The sequence below is a fragment of the Lytechinus variegatus genome, chromosome 2, assembly GCF_018143015.1.
Source record: "Lytechinus variegatus isolate NC3 chromosome 2, Lvar_3.0, whole genome shotgun sequence".
Lineage (NCBI taxonomy): Eukaryota > Metazoa > Echinodermata > Echinoidea > Temnopleuroida > Toxopneustidae > Lytechinus > Lytechinus variegatus.
This window is the reverse complement of record NC_054741.1, coordinates 62,778,850-62,795,303: the sequence shown is the minus strand read 5'-3', so window position 1 is coordinate 62,795,303 and position 16,454 is coordinate 62,778,850. Positions and strand designations below refer to the sequence as shown.

At 37.8% G+C, this 16,454-nt stretch overlaps 1 protein-coding gene across 1 annotated transcript; it reads left to right on the top strand.

Annotated features, from left to right (window-relative positions):
• Nucleotides 1–10,711: 10,711 nt before the first annotated feature.
• Nucleotides 10,712–16,447, top strand: LOC121408585. Its single transcript, XM_041600102.1, has 4 exons — nt 10,712–11,251; nt 11,604–11,836; nt 12,613–12,779; nt 13,591–16,447. The coding sequence occupies exons 1-4, from the start codon at nt 10,742–10,744 to the stop codon at nt 15,963–15,965; spliced, it is 3,285 nt and encodes a 1,094-aa protein (XP_041456036.1). The 5' UTR covers nt 10,712–10,741; the 3' UTR covers nt 15,966–16,447.
• The last annotated feature ends 7 nt before the right edge of the window (nt 16,448–16,454 follow it).

Genomic DNA, 16,454 nt, shown 5'->3' with positions numbered 1-16,454 from the left:
GGGGCCGTTTCATAGAGCTTTTCGTAAGTTAAGAGCGACTTTAAGAACGACTGGTGAACCTTTCTTACGCGCTTAACCAGAATGAATATACCATTTCCCCCGCATTTTCCACAAGAAAGGATCACCACTCGTTCTTAAAGTCGCTCTTAACTTACGAACAGCTTTATGAAACACCCCCAGGTTCTGTCTCATGAAGACTTGTTATTGATGAAATGAAGAATTGTCGACCCATCGGAAATGATTGAATATTGAAAAAAAATATTGAATTGTATCAGCAATATCTGTGAAAAATTTACTTTCTCACATGCCTTGTAATTGGGAAAACACACTTTGGCAATAAAGCAGAAAAACAAGAAAAAGAAATTACAAATTCCGACGCTGAACTTCAAGAACCTTCTCTGTCCGACACCTTTTAAATGAACAATATTCATGAATGGGCCCACTTGAAATTTAATAGCTTATAATCTGCAATGCAGGAGAAAACAAATTTTAAAATAAGATAGTTTGCACCTGTTACTATAAAAAAAAATAAGATTGCGTTGCTTACATCTTTTGCCGAAATGAGGATATTAAAATCACGTTTATATAGATACCATTAAGCGGGAGACGGTTTATGCCGGATCTACCCCGGAGAGAAACAATCAGCAGCTGAGAAGTTTTATCTTTCTCGTAAATGAGATGAACGAATAAATAAATCCAAATACTTATTCTCTCCTTTGCTTACGTACGTAAACAGAGTAGGCCCACCTTTCAAAATTTATTCATTATTTTTTTTTTCGTATCCCTAACCATAAAGCAGTTCACTTTCATCGTTTACAATAAAGTTTTATTTATTAATAATTTACAAAAAAAATATTGAGAAAGAAAAACAGTATGACTTATGCTGACAATATGATAGCTTCTTGATCTTTGGATATTTAGATTTGTTATTTTACTTCGGACCTATTTGTGACAAAGTTTGCCAAATTCTCCATTCAAAAGATGTTGGTATCGCTGTATGTATCACTATATCCTCGCTTTTCAGAGATAATGACATGCATGTGTTTTACTCGAAATTTAACGTCTTTTATTTTCATGTTTTCTCCACGTTTTGCTTACTTCTATATTTTGTAATGTAAAAAAAAATATCTGCATTCATGTTCTTATTGTCAGGGTCTGCATGGCCTGCGTATTTTTTTTTTTTTTTTTTGGGGGGGGGTTCTTTTTTTAAGTCATATACGCCCACTTGTACCTCAACGTTGGTTTTGTTATTTTGTGTTTTAATACTATTCTTTGTCAGTTTGTATCTAATTTATACTGATCATTTATTTGTATGCATATTGTTTTTGATCATTGACCTCTATGTTATTATTGATCGGTATTTCGACAATTGAAAAGAATGAAAAAGGACTGGAATCTAAAACGAAGAGCAGGCATTGTCCGCAAGTAATGTTACTCATTATGTTTAACTGAATGATTATAATAGTGGCGACTCTTGACGATCTACTTGTTTTTTCAGAGGTAATTTCCGAGGGGGGGGGGTGACCCCTGGAAAATTGAAAGTTCTTTAACAGTATCTGAGAAGAAACCCAACTGCTTTGAAAACCATTGAATACAAACATCCGGGTATACGTCGAAGTTAATTCAATATAACGGTAGAGTCCATCCTTCACATCCCAATCTATATTTCATTTCTTAATCCAGGGGTCTTTGTTTGTTTTGATATCACAGCGGTTGTTTGTAGAAGTTTGCTTATGTTTTCCTCAAGCATGTCAATATGCCAAGCTTTCTTTCCAGGGGTGCTCGTATATCTCGATATGTCTGGCCGTTCACTGTTCCAGGGGAAAAAGTTCACGTATTGGTCTATAGGTCTACATGAATCAGTAACTGCATGACTTTAGGAAGGGGTGTGGGAGGGGCATGAGTACTAGATTAATATAATAATAGATCTAATAACCTTAATGCGTTATGTTCCCATCTCATATAGTAAATATAATAATCAAAGCATCTTTGCTCTTCATTAATGGGCCTTTACCTGAAGTGGCCACCGGAAATGTAATTTTCTCCTTGTTATTTTCATGATCATCATCATTGTCGCGATCATTAATATTATCATTGCCATCAGCAAAATTATCATCATATCTATGATTGTGCTCGTTTCGTCGTCATCATGGTCACAATCGTCATTAACATCATCACCATCGTCGTCGTCATCGTTATAATTATATACCTCATAAGAATTGCAAGGGCGCCGGAAGCGGGGGGGGGGGGGGCAGGGGGGGCACTTGCCCCCCCAACGAAAATTTGGGGGGGGGGGGCAAAACGAGATTTTGCCCCCCCAATGTGCCCCCCTAAAAGTAAAAAAATCATATTATTTAAGGACAAAAGTAAACGATGAAGGCACTTTCCTGCCTAAGAATTGTCATTTCCATTGTCAAAAATGAAAAAATTTCGCCCCTGACGGGGCAATTACACATCATAGTAAGCCTTATGTCTTTTGACGAATATGTCCCTCTGTGAAACATACCTTTGATAAGCGCCTTTTCCATCTTATTACAGTGTGATAACGTGTAACCTTTTAATGAATACATTTCAGACTAAAACCGAATGGCAAATTGAAAGTGGTTCACCAATGCTGTGTCGGCTAACAAACGCGCGGTCGCCCAGAAACGCTCAGACCGGGGTGGTGTTTCATCAATATTTTCGTCTGACAAATTGTCAGATCTGACAACTTTCGTCTCCTATATTCTGATTGGTTGAGAAGCATTGTTACCATAGCAACTGTCGGATAAAACAGGACTTGGCGGATAAAACGTCCGACAAGTCCTTTCATGAAATGCTCCCCGGACCCGATATCACTAACGCGCGTGAACGCTATAGTTACTCGAGCAACATATATATATATGAAATCGGATAATAGCTGTAAAACCGAAAAGTTTAAAGAGTTATATGAGGCTTGAGTAGTTGCTTATTGGATAAATGAGAAGATGCTAGCTTGAGTCGGCGAATGGAGTACTCATCTATCAACTAATCAAGCCTCTTCAAGTCTTCGACTTTTTCTGGTTTACTGTCTATCAGGACTACGCTCATTTGAACAAAAAATTACTCGACTATCAACTGTCCACTTCCTCCTATCAATTTCACTTCTTCCTCTATCCACTTTTTCGAAAACTCCACTTGGTGTTCCGACAACCATATTCGTTATTGGAATGTAAATGTTTTCTTCTAAATAATGTACAATATTAACTGCCGTAGTTTGTTAATTCATGATTATTTACTAATGAATATTTCCTGGAATTTGATATTCATCATTTCCTAGTTATGGTCACATTTTCCCCAGAAAATATGTAAAGAAAAAAGAAGATTTTGAAGGGGTCATCCAAAAGTGCTTCCCAGCCATACAAAACATGCCAAAGGAAACACATAAATCGAGTAATGTTATAAATTTTCAGAAAAGTTTAAAATTGTTAGACAATAATTAAGCAGGTCATATTTATTTTTTCCTCCAGTTACAGAATATGAAACGTTTTGCCTATGCATGGATAATCAGGGACTGACTATCTCCAATGCTGAGTTCAGAAATGATTTGCATAAAGTGGGGATATAAGTGCTTATCGACGTCTGCCACGTCAGAACAGTATGACATTTTGAATTTGAAAAGACATTCATTAGAATGTATGTTGTTTCTGTTGTTACGCTTCTTCTGCTTAATACACTCCTTAAAAATTATGATAATTGTGCTCTCTCGCGTCGTCCGTGTATGAAAATGTACATAAATAATATTTCTGAAAGGATAATGCTGAAAAATTTCTGGTATTTTGAGTCAATATTAGCGTATTACGTAATTTAATTGATCAGACACAAAAACCACATTTTGCGCGTAGATTTTATAGGTTCTCATAAACTCTGAGTATAGTCTTTCGTAGTGAATTCTATGTTTAATTCTCAAGAAATTTATTTTTGAATTCTCTTAGAAACGCAACTTTTATACTCTATTTTTACACAAAGTCCTTACAACCCCCTCTCCCGCACGATCGCTTCGGTATCTCACGCTGTCAAATATATTGTGCCCTTCGGGATTTTGCCCCCCCAAAACTGAAAGTGTTCCGGCGCGCCTGATCGTTAAAATTATATACCTCATAAGAATTGTTAAATGATCACCATCATCGGCATCCTCAACCTCATTATTATCACCATTATCGTCATCACCATCATCATCATCATCATCATCATCATTACCATCACCATCGTCATCATCATCATCATCACCATCATCACCATCATCATCACCATCATCATCATCATCATCAACAACATCATCATCACCATCACCATCATCATCATCATCACCATCATCATCATCATCATCATCATCATCATCATCATCACCATCATCATCAACAACATCATCAATCACCATCATCATCATCAAAGTCAAAATCATTTATTATCATTATCAGCAGCATCGATATCATCATTAAAGATAATACAACAGAACAAAATATTCATCTAAGGTAGATATGAACCAATGTAAGGGCTCTCGATCGCTGTGGCCATTGGCAGTTCTACCCCCTGAATGTAATTAACCTTTGTCACAAGTAATCGACTAGACATTGAACCTCTCCTAGAAGTTCAACATGGAGACAATGATGAATCATCAACAACAACATCATCAATCACCATCATCATCAGCAAAGTCATAATCCTTTATTATCATTATCAGCAGCATCAATATCATCATTAACAATAATACAACAGAACAATTGATCTAAGGTCGGTATGAACCAATGTAAGGGCTCTCGATCGCTGTGGCCATTGGCAGTTCTACCCCCTGAATACAACCTTTGACCCAAAGAATCGACTAGCCATTGAACCTCTCTAAGAAGTTCATCATGGAGACAATGATGAATGATGTCTTGGGGGAAATGGCTTGGCCTTTTCTACAAGGGACGCGTTGGTCGTAGATCATAATGGGGGATGATCAAGGATTGGCTATAGGGTTTATTCGAGTTCATGATGCATATAGAAAATAGTGCTACAATCATAGGGGAACAGCCTCCAGGGGCAGGTAACACAAAGCTTAGCAATGATCGTTAAAACATTTTTCTACGAAAAATTGCCTTGACTGCAATGTACAATCAATCGTGAAAATCAAGCTTACGATTAATCGCTAACCTCTGAGTTACGGTACCTGCAGGACCCTGTAACACAAAGGTATACTGATTAATTTGAAAGAACATTTTTGATTGGTTCCTCGTCAGAGTATTGAGAAAAATAGGGTATTACGTTGTTACCAATGACAGACCATGCATCAGTCGGGTGGTTTGAAGTTGATTTCGTTGGTGTGAGTGTAACACATTAAGGGAAGGAAACTAATGTATTGTAAGAAAAGAGATGATAAGGAAAGCATGTTAAAAAACAAATAGAATATATCTTGTCCTTATATATATTTACAATAATTTATCATTTTGTCGTACGTATTAAGCATATTAGCAAGTTTATGATATCAACACGGCAAAGATCATGCATGCATGATATGACGTTTTTGTTGATTTTTAGTCTTTCACGGATCTTTCTGTTACAATACTGAGTATTTAGGAATTATACTCTTTTGACTTCAAAGTGAATATCTTGGATTTTATTTCATTTGTTTGATTTTATAACTTGCACATCGAATTTCATTTCATCTTTACCTATTAAGAAAAAAACTTTTCTATTATATTAATACATGCATTTTCGGAGTAACATCCATAGAAATAATGTTAACTATTTATTATTATAGAAAAAACAATGTTAACCAAACAAGACGAACTTGATCTTGAAATATATCCATCACAAGAAAAACTTACCTCAAGTGGTATCACTTTGTCATTTGGAAGCATAGTTTAGAAGTCCTACAATAAATGCATTTATAGGGGAGTACAAATTCCTTGAAGAATCATAAATGACCATGAATTACCATCAGGCGCGTGCTACCAGTCAAACGTGGGTATAGAGATATTCCGATACCGTAGACCTTTAATTCCAGGAATGCACGTGCTGTCATGTATAAGTCCCTGACGCCGTTGTATATGGGACTGGTGACATTAAGTTTGACCTCATTACTTGTATCTTCACTTGACTTCTCACCGTGAAGCATGCTTTATTCAAGGTTGACAAGTGTGGGAGTGGGTGTGGGAGGATTCGAGAGTGTGATAGTATTTACACAAGTGTATCTCCTGGAATAATAATTGACAATTATGCAATGCGTGGAGACTATATTCTGCATTTAGGAGTGTTTGGATGTTGTTTCAAGAATATTTTATGCACACACACACACACACACACACACACACACACACATATATATTATATACATGTATGTATATAAGCAGATTTCCGCCCTCAAAGTAGTAAAGTTAATCATGTTAAGAAGCTCTGCTATAGTGGGATAGATCCAAGGAGACAACCCTGTATTAATCGACAATAAACTATAGCCATATCTGACGATAATTTTCACGTTTTGGTATACTTTTATTTAAAAAAAAGGGTGGGGAAGGATGAGGCTTCAGTCCAGCCCTGGTTCCGGAGGCTCCTGCAAAATGAATTAATAAAACATTAACATTAATCTATTGAAAGCGAGATGCAGCTGCTGAGACTTCATAGACCCTGTCCCAACATTCACAAAGTGAATGATGAACATGATCACCAAGACATGCAAGATGAGCTATTGGACATGTTGGAAGAGTAAACATTATCGAGGTACCCGAAGTTGGTACTTTAGGTCATGGACTAGGATATTTACCCTGGATGAGAATGATATGGGAGAGGAAGAGGAGTAGGAAGAAGAAAAAGAAGAAGAAGAAGAAGAGGTAGAAGAAGAAAAACAAGTTCATGATTGAAATTTAATGATGAAATCTATGACATGACTGATAACAACCTGAAATATCAAAAGACGAACATGACGAATGCACAACATGTGGTCTTGGTATCAGCGTCAGCTTCTTGTCGACCCCGTCTCAGTATGATATTTTTATGTTATCAAAGTCTATCCTGATACGAAGAAAGTCTTTAACAGATAATAGTTTTAAGTGCGTTATGTGAAGAGATTTTTCCATTCCAAATGTAAAGAAAATAAGTTAGTGAATAGATATGATAAATCTGAAATCTCGACTACAAGGCTCTTGTAGTCGAGAATATTAGGTTCTATCTAAATACACTTTTAATGTTGGGCAACATACTGTCCACTGTTTTGGGTAATGTATGTTGGTAAAAAATATAATATAGTCAAGGCAATTATTATCAAATTTAGCAATTTTATTACCAAATTATTAGTTTTTAGATTTTATCCAAGAGTTGTGTCTACAGTATGTTGCCCAGTGATGGCTAAAAATTGAGCATTTTTGCCCAACCTTTTAAGCGTGAAGAGAAAAGTAAATTCTCCAACAGCTATCATCAGCAGGGTCCCGTTCCATAAAGGACTTGCAATTGTTGTACATACATGTAACTTTGCCATTATGGCAACTACCATGATAACAGGGCTCAGCAGCCAATCAGAATCAAGGTTGCCATGGTAGTTGCCATAATGGCAAAGTTACAACAGTTGCAAGTACTTTATGAAACGGGCCCCTGGTACTGATAACACAATATGGTCGAGACACACTATACAGAAGGAAAATAATATTCGTCCTAAAAGCACACTCTGCCCTCTGCTACTGTCACACCAAGGACATCGACTGCAAATCTACCGATGGTATGTCATTGGTAATAATGTAATAGCTTTGATCGGTCTGGAGTCGGTTTCTTCGATGTGTCAGATAACTGGGCCCCGTCTTACAAAGAGTTACGATTGATCAAATTAAGCTCAAGTATGTGGAAATCCATCCATGTCATAATTTTTCTTATGAAAATTTGCTAAATGTCCTTTGACAACAAAAGGAAACATACTGAGTTGTCAAGAAACAGTGAATATACGAATATACATCTTTTCTAGAAAATATTTTGAACAAACATGTAATTTTAGAAGTCGACGTTGCTGGTTTTCCGTAGTTGCGATTGATCGGATCGATCGCAACTCTTTGTAAGGCGGGGCCCCGAGGTCAGATTTTCTCAATAAATAGGAAACAGCTCCAATGTTATTCTATTACTTTTAACTTATCTATTTACCGTAGTCCAGGGACTCTCAACTATATTGACAAGGTTAGTTGAAATATATGTCGAATTACCTGTATCAAACGGATGCAACATTTAGTTACTGATCATGACATTTCCCCATTTTTTTTTATTTTGAAATCATATCTTATTTCTTCGTCATCATTATATAACATGTGAAAACAATGTACACTATACATCATACAATCCTTAATATGATTCAGAATAAACATTTTAACTTAATTATGATGCTTATTTGACTTGTGGCGATTACTAAATCTAGACAATCATTAATACCAGTGGCATCTTTTGAAAAGAAACCTCTGATATTTTGGCTTTCTAACGATTGCCTATTAAGCACTCATTTCTTTGTTCAATCCAAACTCAATGAAGACATCAGTGGCAACTTCATTACCCATTAAGGCCCCTGAGATTGAGTTCCATACTTAAAAATACGACAGGAAATATCCTCATCAAGAGCACCGTAACTTCTCAAAACTTTCCATCTACCGAAGATGACACACTGGTAGGGCAAGAATTTCACTTAATGATCGCAAATGAATTGGAAAGGCCATCGTGTCAAATCTAGTATACAGCAAATAACATTGCTTCTGAAATTGACAGGCATTTATCTGTTGTGTCAATGGTCATATATCTGACGGTTCTGACCCATCAGTTACTTATGTTTCTTAAGTGGTACAGCGATTAAATCTTCATCTCCATCGGATCTTGAGTTTCTGTTTCAGTCTTTCAGGCGTAATGGATTCGAAGCGCTATCAAGAAAAAAACAGACTGTTAGGGAACAGTGACAATCACATTACGCTTACATTACTCGCGGCGTATTACAGTCTTCTCTTTTTTAAATAGAAATGATGAGACCTCGCCTTATAATTATAAGGCTGATAATTTCTTTTAAACTATTAAAGGTGCTGTAACTAGTTGTTATTAATTCTTGAAAATCTGCTTCTGACATTAACCCTGGGAGAGTAATCATGAACGCATTTTATTGATAGGGAAACCACTACCAGTGTTGAAAAACGGTGGTGAAACTGCGTGTGGGTATGGTATATGTGCGTGCTTGTGTGCGCGCGCGTGCGTGTGGGTAGGGTAGAGTTATATATTTAACCTTCCATTTCCATATATTTTTTTCTGATAATAAGCATGATGACGGGGAAAACGGCAAAACATGTTTTGTGTGTTCGTATTTAAAATTCTGAACATACATTATGTTGGGAAGCAGGATGATACTTATTACCCCCAAAGAGCAGTTCGCCTTGCCGAGTGCTTTTAAGTTCATTTCGAAAAAGGCAGAGAAATAAAAATAATGAACCCTATATATTCCCCCCTTCTGTTTTTTTTTTGTTCGAGTCAGGATGTACCTCATCGTTTAAGGTTGCATCGTCAATATGCCTTCTTTGATTGAGTTTCTCATTGAATTTAAGCATTGAATTATCATCTAATTGTGTGGCGTCTATGTCAGTCAGGTCAATGCTATTTTAATTAATTTCCGACCAAGGGAATCTCTGGCGAAAGATAATATCCCTCTTTTTATTCTCATCAAATCCCATCGGGTCCGATCAAAATTGTTTTCAGCTTTGTTGAGCCATCAGGCGAAAATCAGAGTCATTTGTGTTGGCTTTGTCTGGATTAAGGAATGTCTCTTGTAATTATATACTTGCATATTTTTATCCAGTCTCTCTTGCTCATCTTTTCTACTCTGGAGCTCATCTGATTCTTCACCTTTTTCCTACCTTTCACTTTCCCATTTCTTTCCTTTTACCACTTCTTTTGACTCTTCTCTTTACTTGACCCTTTTTTCAACCTATTACTCCAAACCCATGTTCTTCTCTTTTATCTATAGCTATCTTTTTTGTTCAGGCTACATTGCCTGCAGGCCTCTATGCCTTTTTAGGTGTGCCTCTCAATATTTTTAGAACACTTTTTTGTTTTTTTCTTTCCACTGTAATAATAAGTTCACATGTATTTTGCTTTATCCCAATGCATTATGGAACTATATTATGTGATTAGCTATTCTACATTATGTTATCTTTAAACTGTTTATACTGTGTTTTTGTTGTTTTTAGAGAGCCTTTTTAATCGGCTTGTGAAATAAAGATGAGTTGAGTTGAATATATCTATGATCAAGAGAGACGTCGATATGCTTTGAAAGGGGGGGGGGCAAGACGACTTAAATGTATGCAATATTTTATAGTACTGAAATAAAAAAAACTCTACACTCTTAAAAGAAATCAGTCAAATTGACTAGACCAGTAGTCAGCTGGGAGCAACTGATATGGCAATCACTGATATTCACATTTCTGACATATATTCTAGTCAGAAATAACTCTGTTCTAGTAAAATATGACTAGAAAATAGTCAAATATGACTAGAATAACAGTTGCACCCAGCTGACCCTACTAACTAGTCATTTTCTGATTTGTTTTTAGAGTGTAATATGTATACTCTTCCCTTTTCTCCCATTACCTTTCTTCTTTTCTCCGCCCTTTTTCACTACTGGAGTTGACAGATCGACAGCGTGAACCTAACATAAGTGAATGTATATAGAATCAACATTATTTGCCTGAAATTAATATTTATTTTCTTTTGTTTTGTGTTGTCAGATATCGTAAGCATGGCTTCCATACCGGTCATCAACATTCCCGACGATGATGATGGTGCTTCCCCCGCTGGCCTACCAAACATCACCGTCGACGATGTCGATTATGGTCAACCTACATCAGTGAAGGAACACACCAGGACATCACTGACCACGGTAAAAATATCTCCGGATAATCTGTTAGTCGGAGACGGGAAACGCAGACGATCGATAATCGAGATCGAAAACACTACCGTCACCCAACAATCGTTTGCGATCGTACCCAAACCGCTTGAGAAAGACGGCGGACTTGTAGTTCCACCCGTATCGCCACGGCGTAGGATTTCAGTCGTCCAGTGGAGGGATATCAACGCGTCACTCTTCGATGATACGATCAAGTTTGAAGATACTGGTTTGGAAGAAGGAGTGACGAATAATGCCATCAGACCCGGATTATGTAACATCGAAGACACCTTCTGGAATGGGAAGAAGGCACTGATTCCTGATTATGACCTCATGAGAAAAATAGATGAGATTGCAATCAATGTAAGAGGATCATGATTTATTTATTGTTGATTTTTAGCCAGAAGCATCAATCAAGTATTGTAATTTTTTTAAATAAAAACAAACAACTTTTATTCGCCTGAATTTTCTGATATCTGAATAAAAAATAATAAAAATTTCCCCAGGCGGTTACCGAATTTGTCGTTAATTTACAGAAAACAATTAAATCCAATTGCCGACTGGGTTATAATTTAATTATTAGTTTAAATCTAAGCTGTCAATAATTTCGTTGACATAAATCCAGAGTAAACTATTTGTTACTGAAAATTCAATCCAACCTAACATTCCATTCATGAATTTAATTTGGATATTAATATTTTTCTCTTGTCAATAGGGTCCGAAAATACCACAGACCGACATCAAATCTCTTGTACTGAAGCTTACGGAGACAGCTGAAGGAGAACTTCAAAAGATCAGAATCATATTTCGGTGGATCTCAGAGAATATTTCGTACGATAGTGCATTCCTGAACACCAATATACGAGCCGATCAGTCCCCGGCAGCCGTTTTGAGTTCTGGGATAGCCTTGTGTGAAGGATTTTCTCAGCTACTCAGCGAAATGTCCAGGTAACGGAGAAATTTCATTTTTAGACACGTTGATGAAATAAATTCGAAATTGAGTTCAAAACTGTATTTTTTAAGAGCCGATGTCACAATAAATATAAAGTTTGACTGATAGCCCAATACCAAAATTCAATGTAGCTATTACGGTCTCTTTAAGCTTGTCTTGAATTTCTTACTGTTGAAATTATTCATGATGAATTACATATTCATAATAAAAGGTGGTTGCGGCCCGTGTGATTTTCACTTAATGAAAAATATAAAAACAAGGAGGAAGAAAAAGAAACGATGGAAAAATGGGTAAAAGTGGAAGCTTAGAATAAAATGACGTGTAGGGGTCTATGCTACAAGTATACTACCCTGTTATTTAATCGCCCCACCCCCCGAAAAAAACTCGTAACGTATAACCCTTCCTAAAAAATCTGACTAGTATTGGCTATTGCCCTTTGTCCACGTGATATTTTAATCTTTTTGAGCAAAAAAATAGATAAATGATGTGTAGGAGTCTACTTCACAAGTACACTACCCCTTTGATTTTATAGATCACAAAAAAGGTAGTAAACAAAAAAGTCAACTCAACACACGCATAAAAATAACGACTATGGATTATTTACGAAAATGATATCGTATTGTTGGAGCAATAATTTTTGGGACATGATAGTTAAGTTGCTCAAGTGTGCATCTGTTCAAAACAGCATTTCGCTATGAAAATATCTTGCCTACCGATTTTTATCTTAATCATCATCATCATCATTATTTCAATTGACCGCAAAATTCAATAGGTTGGCCGGCATTAGATGTGAAACTATTCTCGGAGTTTCTAAATCAATTGGGTTCTATCCCGGAGCAACGGACTACCTTTATAACCAAGGGAGGCACTCATGGAACAGGGTACGCATAGAAGACCAGTGGTACTACTGTGATTCCGCTTGGGCAGCTGGGGTTTCAAGTAAGGAGCAAAACAATTTTTCTGAGTGTTGTGTGTCATAATATGTTTGAAAATTAAAGTTCTGGATTTAGGGGGTGTTTAATGAAAAATGTCAGCACTGACTAAATTGACATTGCTGTCAATATCAGTGAAATCCTTGGTTTTAATTAAGCTGAAAGACTGATACTTGCGTCTGACTGTTACTATGGTAACTGTCTGTCAGAGAAAGTGTCAGTGCTGACGACATTCATGACACGGTCCCCCAATCTACAAAGATGGAAATTGATTAGGTTAATCTCAACTACATGTATGTAAATCCTTCATTGTTACAATTCTTCAATTTTAGAATTTTCTTTGGAAATAAAGAGGAGCACCCTGGTGCAGGAGTAGGTCTACTTTTTAGAAACTATTTTGAATATTTTGAACGGACATGATGTTTTCTTGACGTTGGCTTTTCATACAGTTCAGGTTCAAGTAACACTTTATCATTTGTCATCTATATTCAAATTGATGCAATACCATGAATGTGTCTAAAAGAATGAATAATTTTCTTGTCTCGTATTTTATCCAAAGATTCATAAATTTTAGGGTTAATTTCCCTAGTACATTTGCTGTCAAGTTATATTTGGAATTTCACGAGAGAAAATTTTATAAGTTGGGGCTTGTTTTAGGAGAAAAAGAGGATTGTCAGTGATTTTACTGACTAGTTTGGACTGAGCAAAAAAAAAAATTGGAGCTGATATCATCTATCGGTGAAAATCGCTTATAAAACCTTAAGGAAACTCTTCCCGGGTCTCACTGCATTACAATCTTTTGTCATTTCTTCGTACAGAACACGATGGAGACGGAGCATATATCTTCGAACGTAGATGGGGTGAAGGCTTCTTCCTCGCAAATCCTGATCAGTTTACTGCGACACACTTCCCCATCGAAAATGGCTCTCATCCAGACTTAGAACCTTGGAGCAACAGCATCCAGGTCGGCCGTGCAGCATTTCTTTTCAAACTTAAGTGCCTTTCACATGACAAAGGTATCATCAACGCCAAAGACAACAAGGTTTCAATCAGGATCAAGAGTGAGTATCCCCTCAATGCTTTCTTCAGGTTGACTCGACAGAACCATGATGGTGAAGAGGTTATGAACTGCGTTCTGCACTGGTGGAAAGATGATGTCCTCAACTGTCGTGTTGAGTTTCAGGAACCAGGAAAGTACATCTTTACTGCATATGGAACTTTGCCTCAACAAGAACACGGACCAGGCAACCACACTTTCTCCAGCATAGTTGCAGAGTATTATGGAACTCGACTTATGTCATTCACGATATTAGCCGAAGGGGACAACTCTGGCACACCATTACCCATAGAGAACGGTGATATATGGGGCATCGATCCACGATGTCTCCAGAGAGGGTTCTCGGCAATTTCCCATCAAGAGCCGTTTGTAGATGCTATTGATGGACGTGCAACAATTAGCTTCAAGCAAGTAGGTGATATCATGCCTACGTTGTCTCATCTTTCACACACTGACAGCCCTGACGTGAATTTGGAAGATTACGTTTATATAGAGACAGTTGGACAAAGGTTGGTCTGCCACATTTCTTGTCCAAGACCCGGTAAGTACACTTTTATCGTGAAAATGAAGTACGCCGACGACAAATACCATCATGCCGCTTCTTATATGATATCATCGACAAGGGAATTCAAAGGTGGCGATGATGCACCTATTACTTTTCCGAGAGGTCACAATGGAATATGGGGTCCAAACGACGAGTTCTTCAAAATGGGTTTATCGGTGAGAGGTCCAGATTCCTCTACAATTCTTGCGAAGGAAGGGGAGTGTTATTTTGTTATACGCTGCGATAAATCACAAGATATGGAGACTAACTTGGCTCTCAAGGTTGGTGGTTCAGACAACGAACTAAGGAATGGCCACGCATTTGTTCAGAGTGCCAAGGGAAAATCTACTACAACTGCTTCTATCAGTCTCCGTCTTTCTGAAGCTGGCATGTACGAGTTGAAACTATTTGCAAGATTACATGCGGGAATTGACATGAGCTATGTTGGTTCTTGGTTGGTTGTTTGCGAAAGGCCATGTTATAAATCACTCTTTCCGAAAGGAGCTGTCAAGTGCGGTCCTACAGAAGAGTTTTCCAAACACGGTCTGAAATACGACAAAGAGGCTTTGGTAGAAACCATTGAAGGAGAATGCGAAATAGAGGTCACTCTAACAGAGGAGGTTTTTCTGACATTCTCATTAAAGAGTGGAGATACCGAAAAGGACATTCACCAAGGAAAGATGTTTGGGGAAGTGATTAAGCGTGATGAGAAGAAATTCGCTGTCTTCCAGTTCAGACTGCACGAGACAGGTCTGTACGCATTCCGCCTCTTTGTTAAGAAGACTCCAAAACAGGACAAAGCTACATATGTAGGAATGTGGCTCATCGATTGCCATGAGATATCAGCAAAGGAACCATACCCACCTCGTAGCGGACTATGGGGTCCTAACCAAGTTTTTCGCGAAGCAGGAATGTCCCTGGTAGACTTGGAAACCAGTCATATCCGACTTCCAAAAGGTGAAGGGAAACTCTGCATCAGACATAGCATCATGAGGTCTGTAAAGAAGTTATCCTACCGGTTATACAAAGATGGTGATAAATATGATGCCACCCGTCTCATAAATGCAGAAACAAGCTGGTCAGCGACTTCTTCGGAAATCCTTACTACGCTCCATTTCCTTTTCAACCAGCCTGGTATGTATGCTTTATTGATCTTCGATGGATCGAAGCAATCAAACGCACTTGCCGGTCACTGGCTGATAGACTGTCAGAAGGCTACAGATGCACCTTTGTTTCCTGAGCATCCTGGGATGTGGGGACCATCCGAACACTTCTTCAAGATGGGAATGACCGTCAAGAACTTCGAAAGCTCGACCGTCCAGACCGATTCGTCAGGGGAATGTCAACTCGAATTCTCAGGATCTAAAGACTTTCATGCTAACTTTCATCTCTTTGAAGATAAGAAAACAAACAGGCTTCCCAAGGACCACGTGTCAACGAAATATGCCAACAATGTGAAAGACACGGTTCAGTGCTGTGTCAAACTGCCTCACCCCGGATCCTACGCACTTCAGTTCTATGCAGCGGAGATTGGCGTCAAAACTCTCAATAACTGTGGTATATGGTTGCTAACGTGGAGGAAACCAGTGTGAATGATCCTTGGCATTTTTATCGATCATACATTCTTTGTGCCTAGAATGTACATTTCTCCTATATCCCCTAATGTATAAGCTAGCTACCGGTATGGTCCCAATGCCTTCATAACTTGCGTTTCCAAGCCTACCGGTATGGTCATAAGGCCTTCAAATCTTTGGAGTCCGATTGTGTGCAAGGAGTGTCTTCTAAATTCATTTTGTTGATCCGTCCAGTTGGTCTTTAGACAGTCTTAGGCGACCTTTTATTAAAGTGTTTTAGTCTGGTTACATGCAGTTAAGCCGTATGTCCTTAAGATTCCTGTGCCAGTTGGGTGTGGGGGATGGGTTGTGCGTGTGTTTGGGCTTGTGTATGTGTGGGCTGGGATAAATGAGTACAAAGATGATAATTGCCTGAAACTTCTCTACAATTGCTTCTGCAAGCATTAAGACTTTCCGAAAATTGTCACAAAGTGATAAGAATATGGCTTTAAACCACAGACTCAAGAC

Coding starts and splice junctions, on each gene's coding strand:
- LOC121408585 (XM_041600102.1), top strand. CDS start 10,742: ATGGCTTCCATACCGGTCATCAACATTCCCGACGATGATGATGGTGCT. Junction 11,837..12,612: donor CTACTCAGCGAAATGTCCAG/GTAACGGAGAAA, acceptor AAAATTCAATAG/GTTGGCCGGCATTAGATGTG. Junction 12,780..13,590: donor TTGGGCAGCTGGGGTTTCAA/GTAAGGAGCAAA, acceptor TTCTTCGTACAG/AACACGATGGAGACGGAGCA.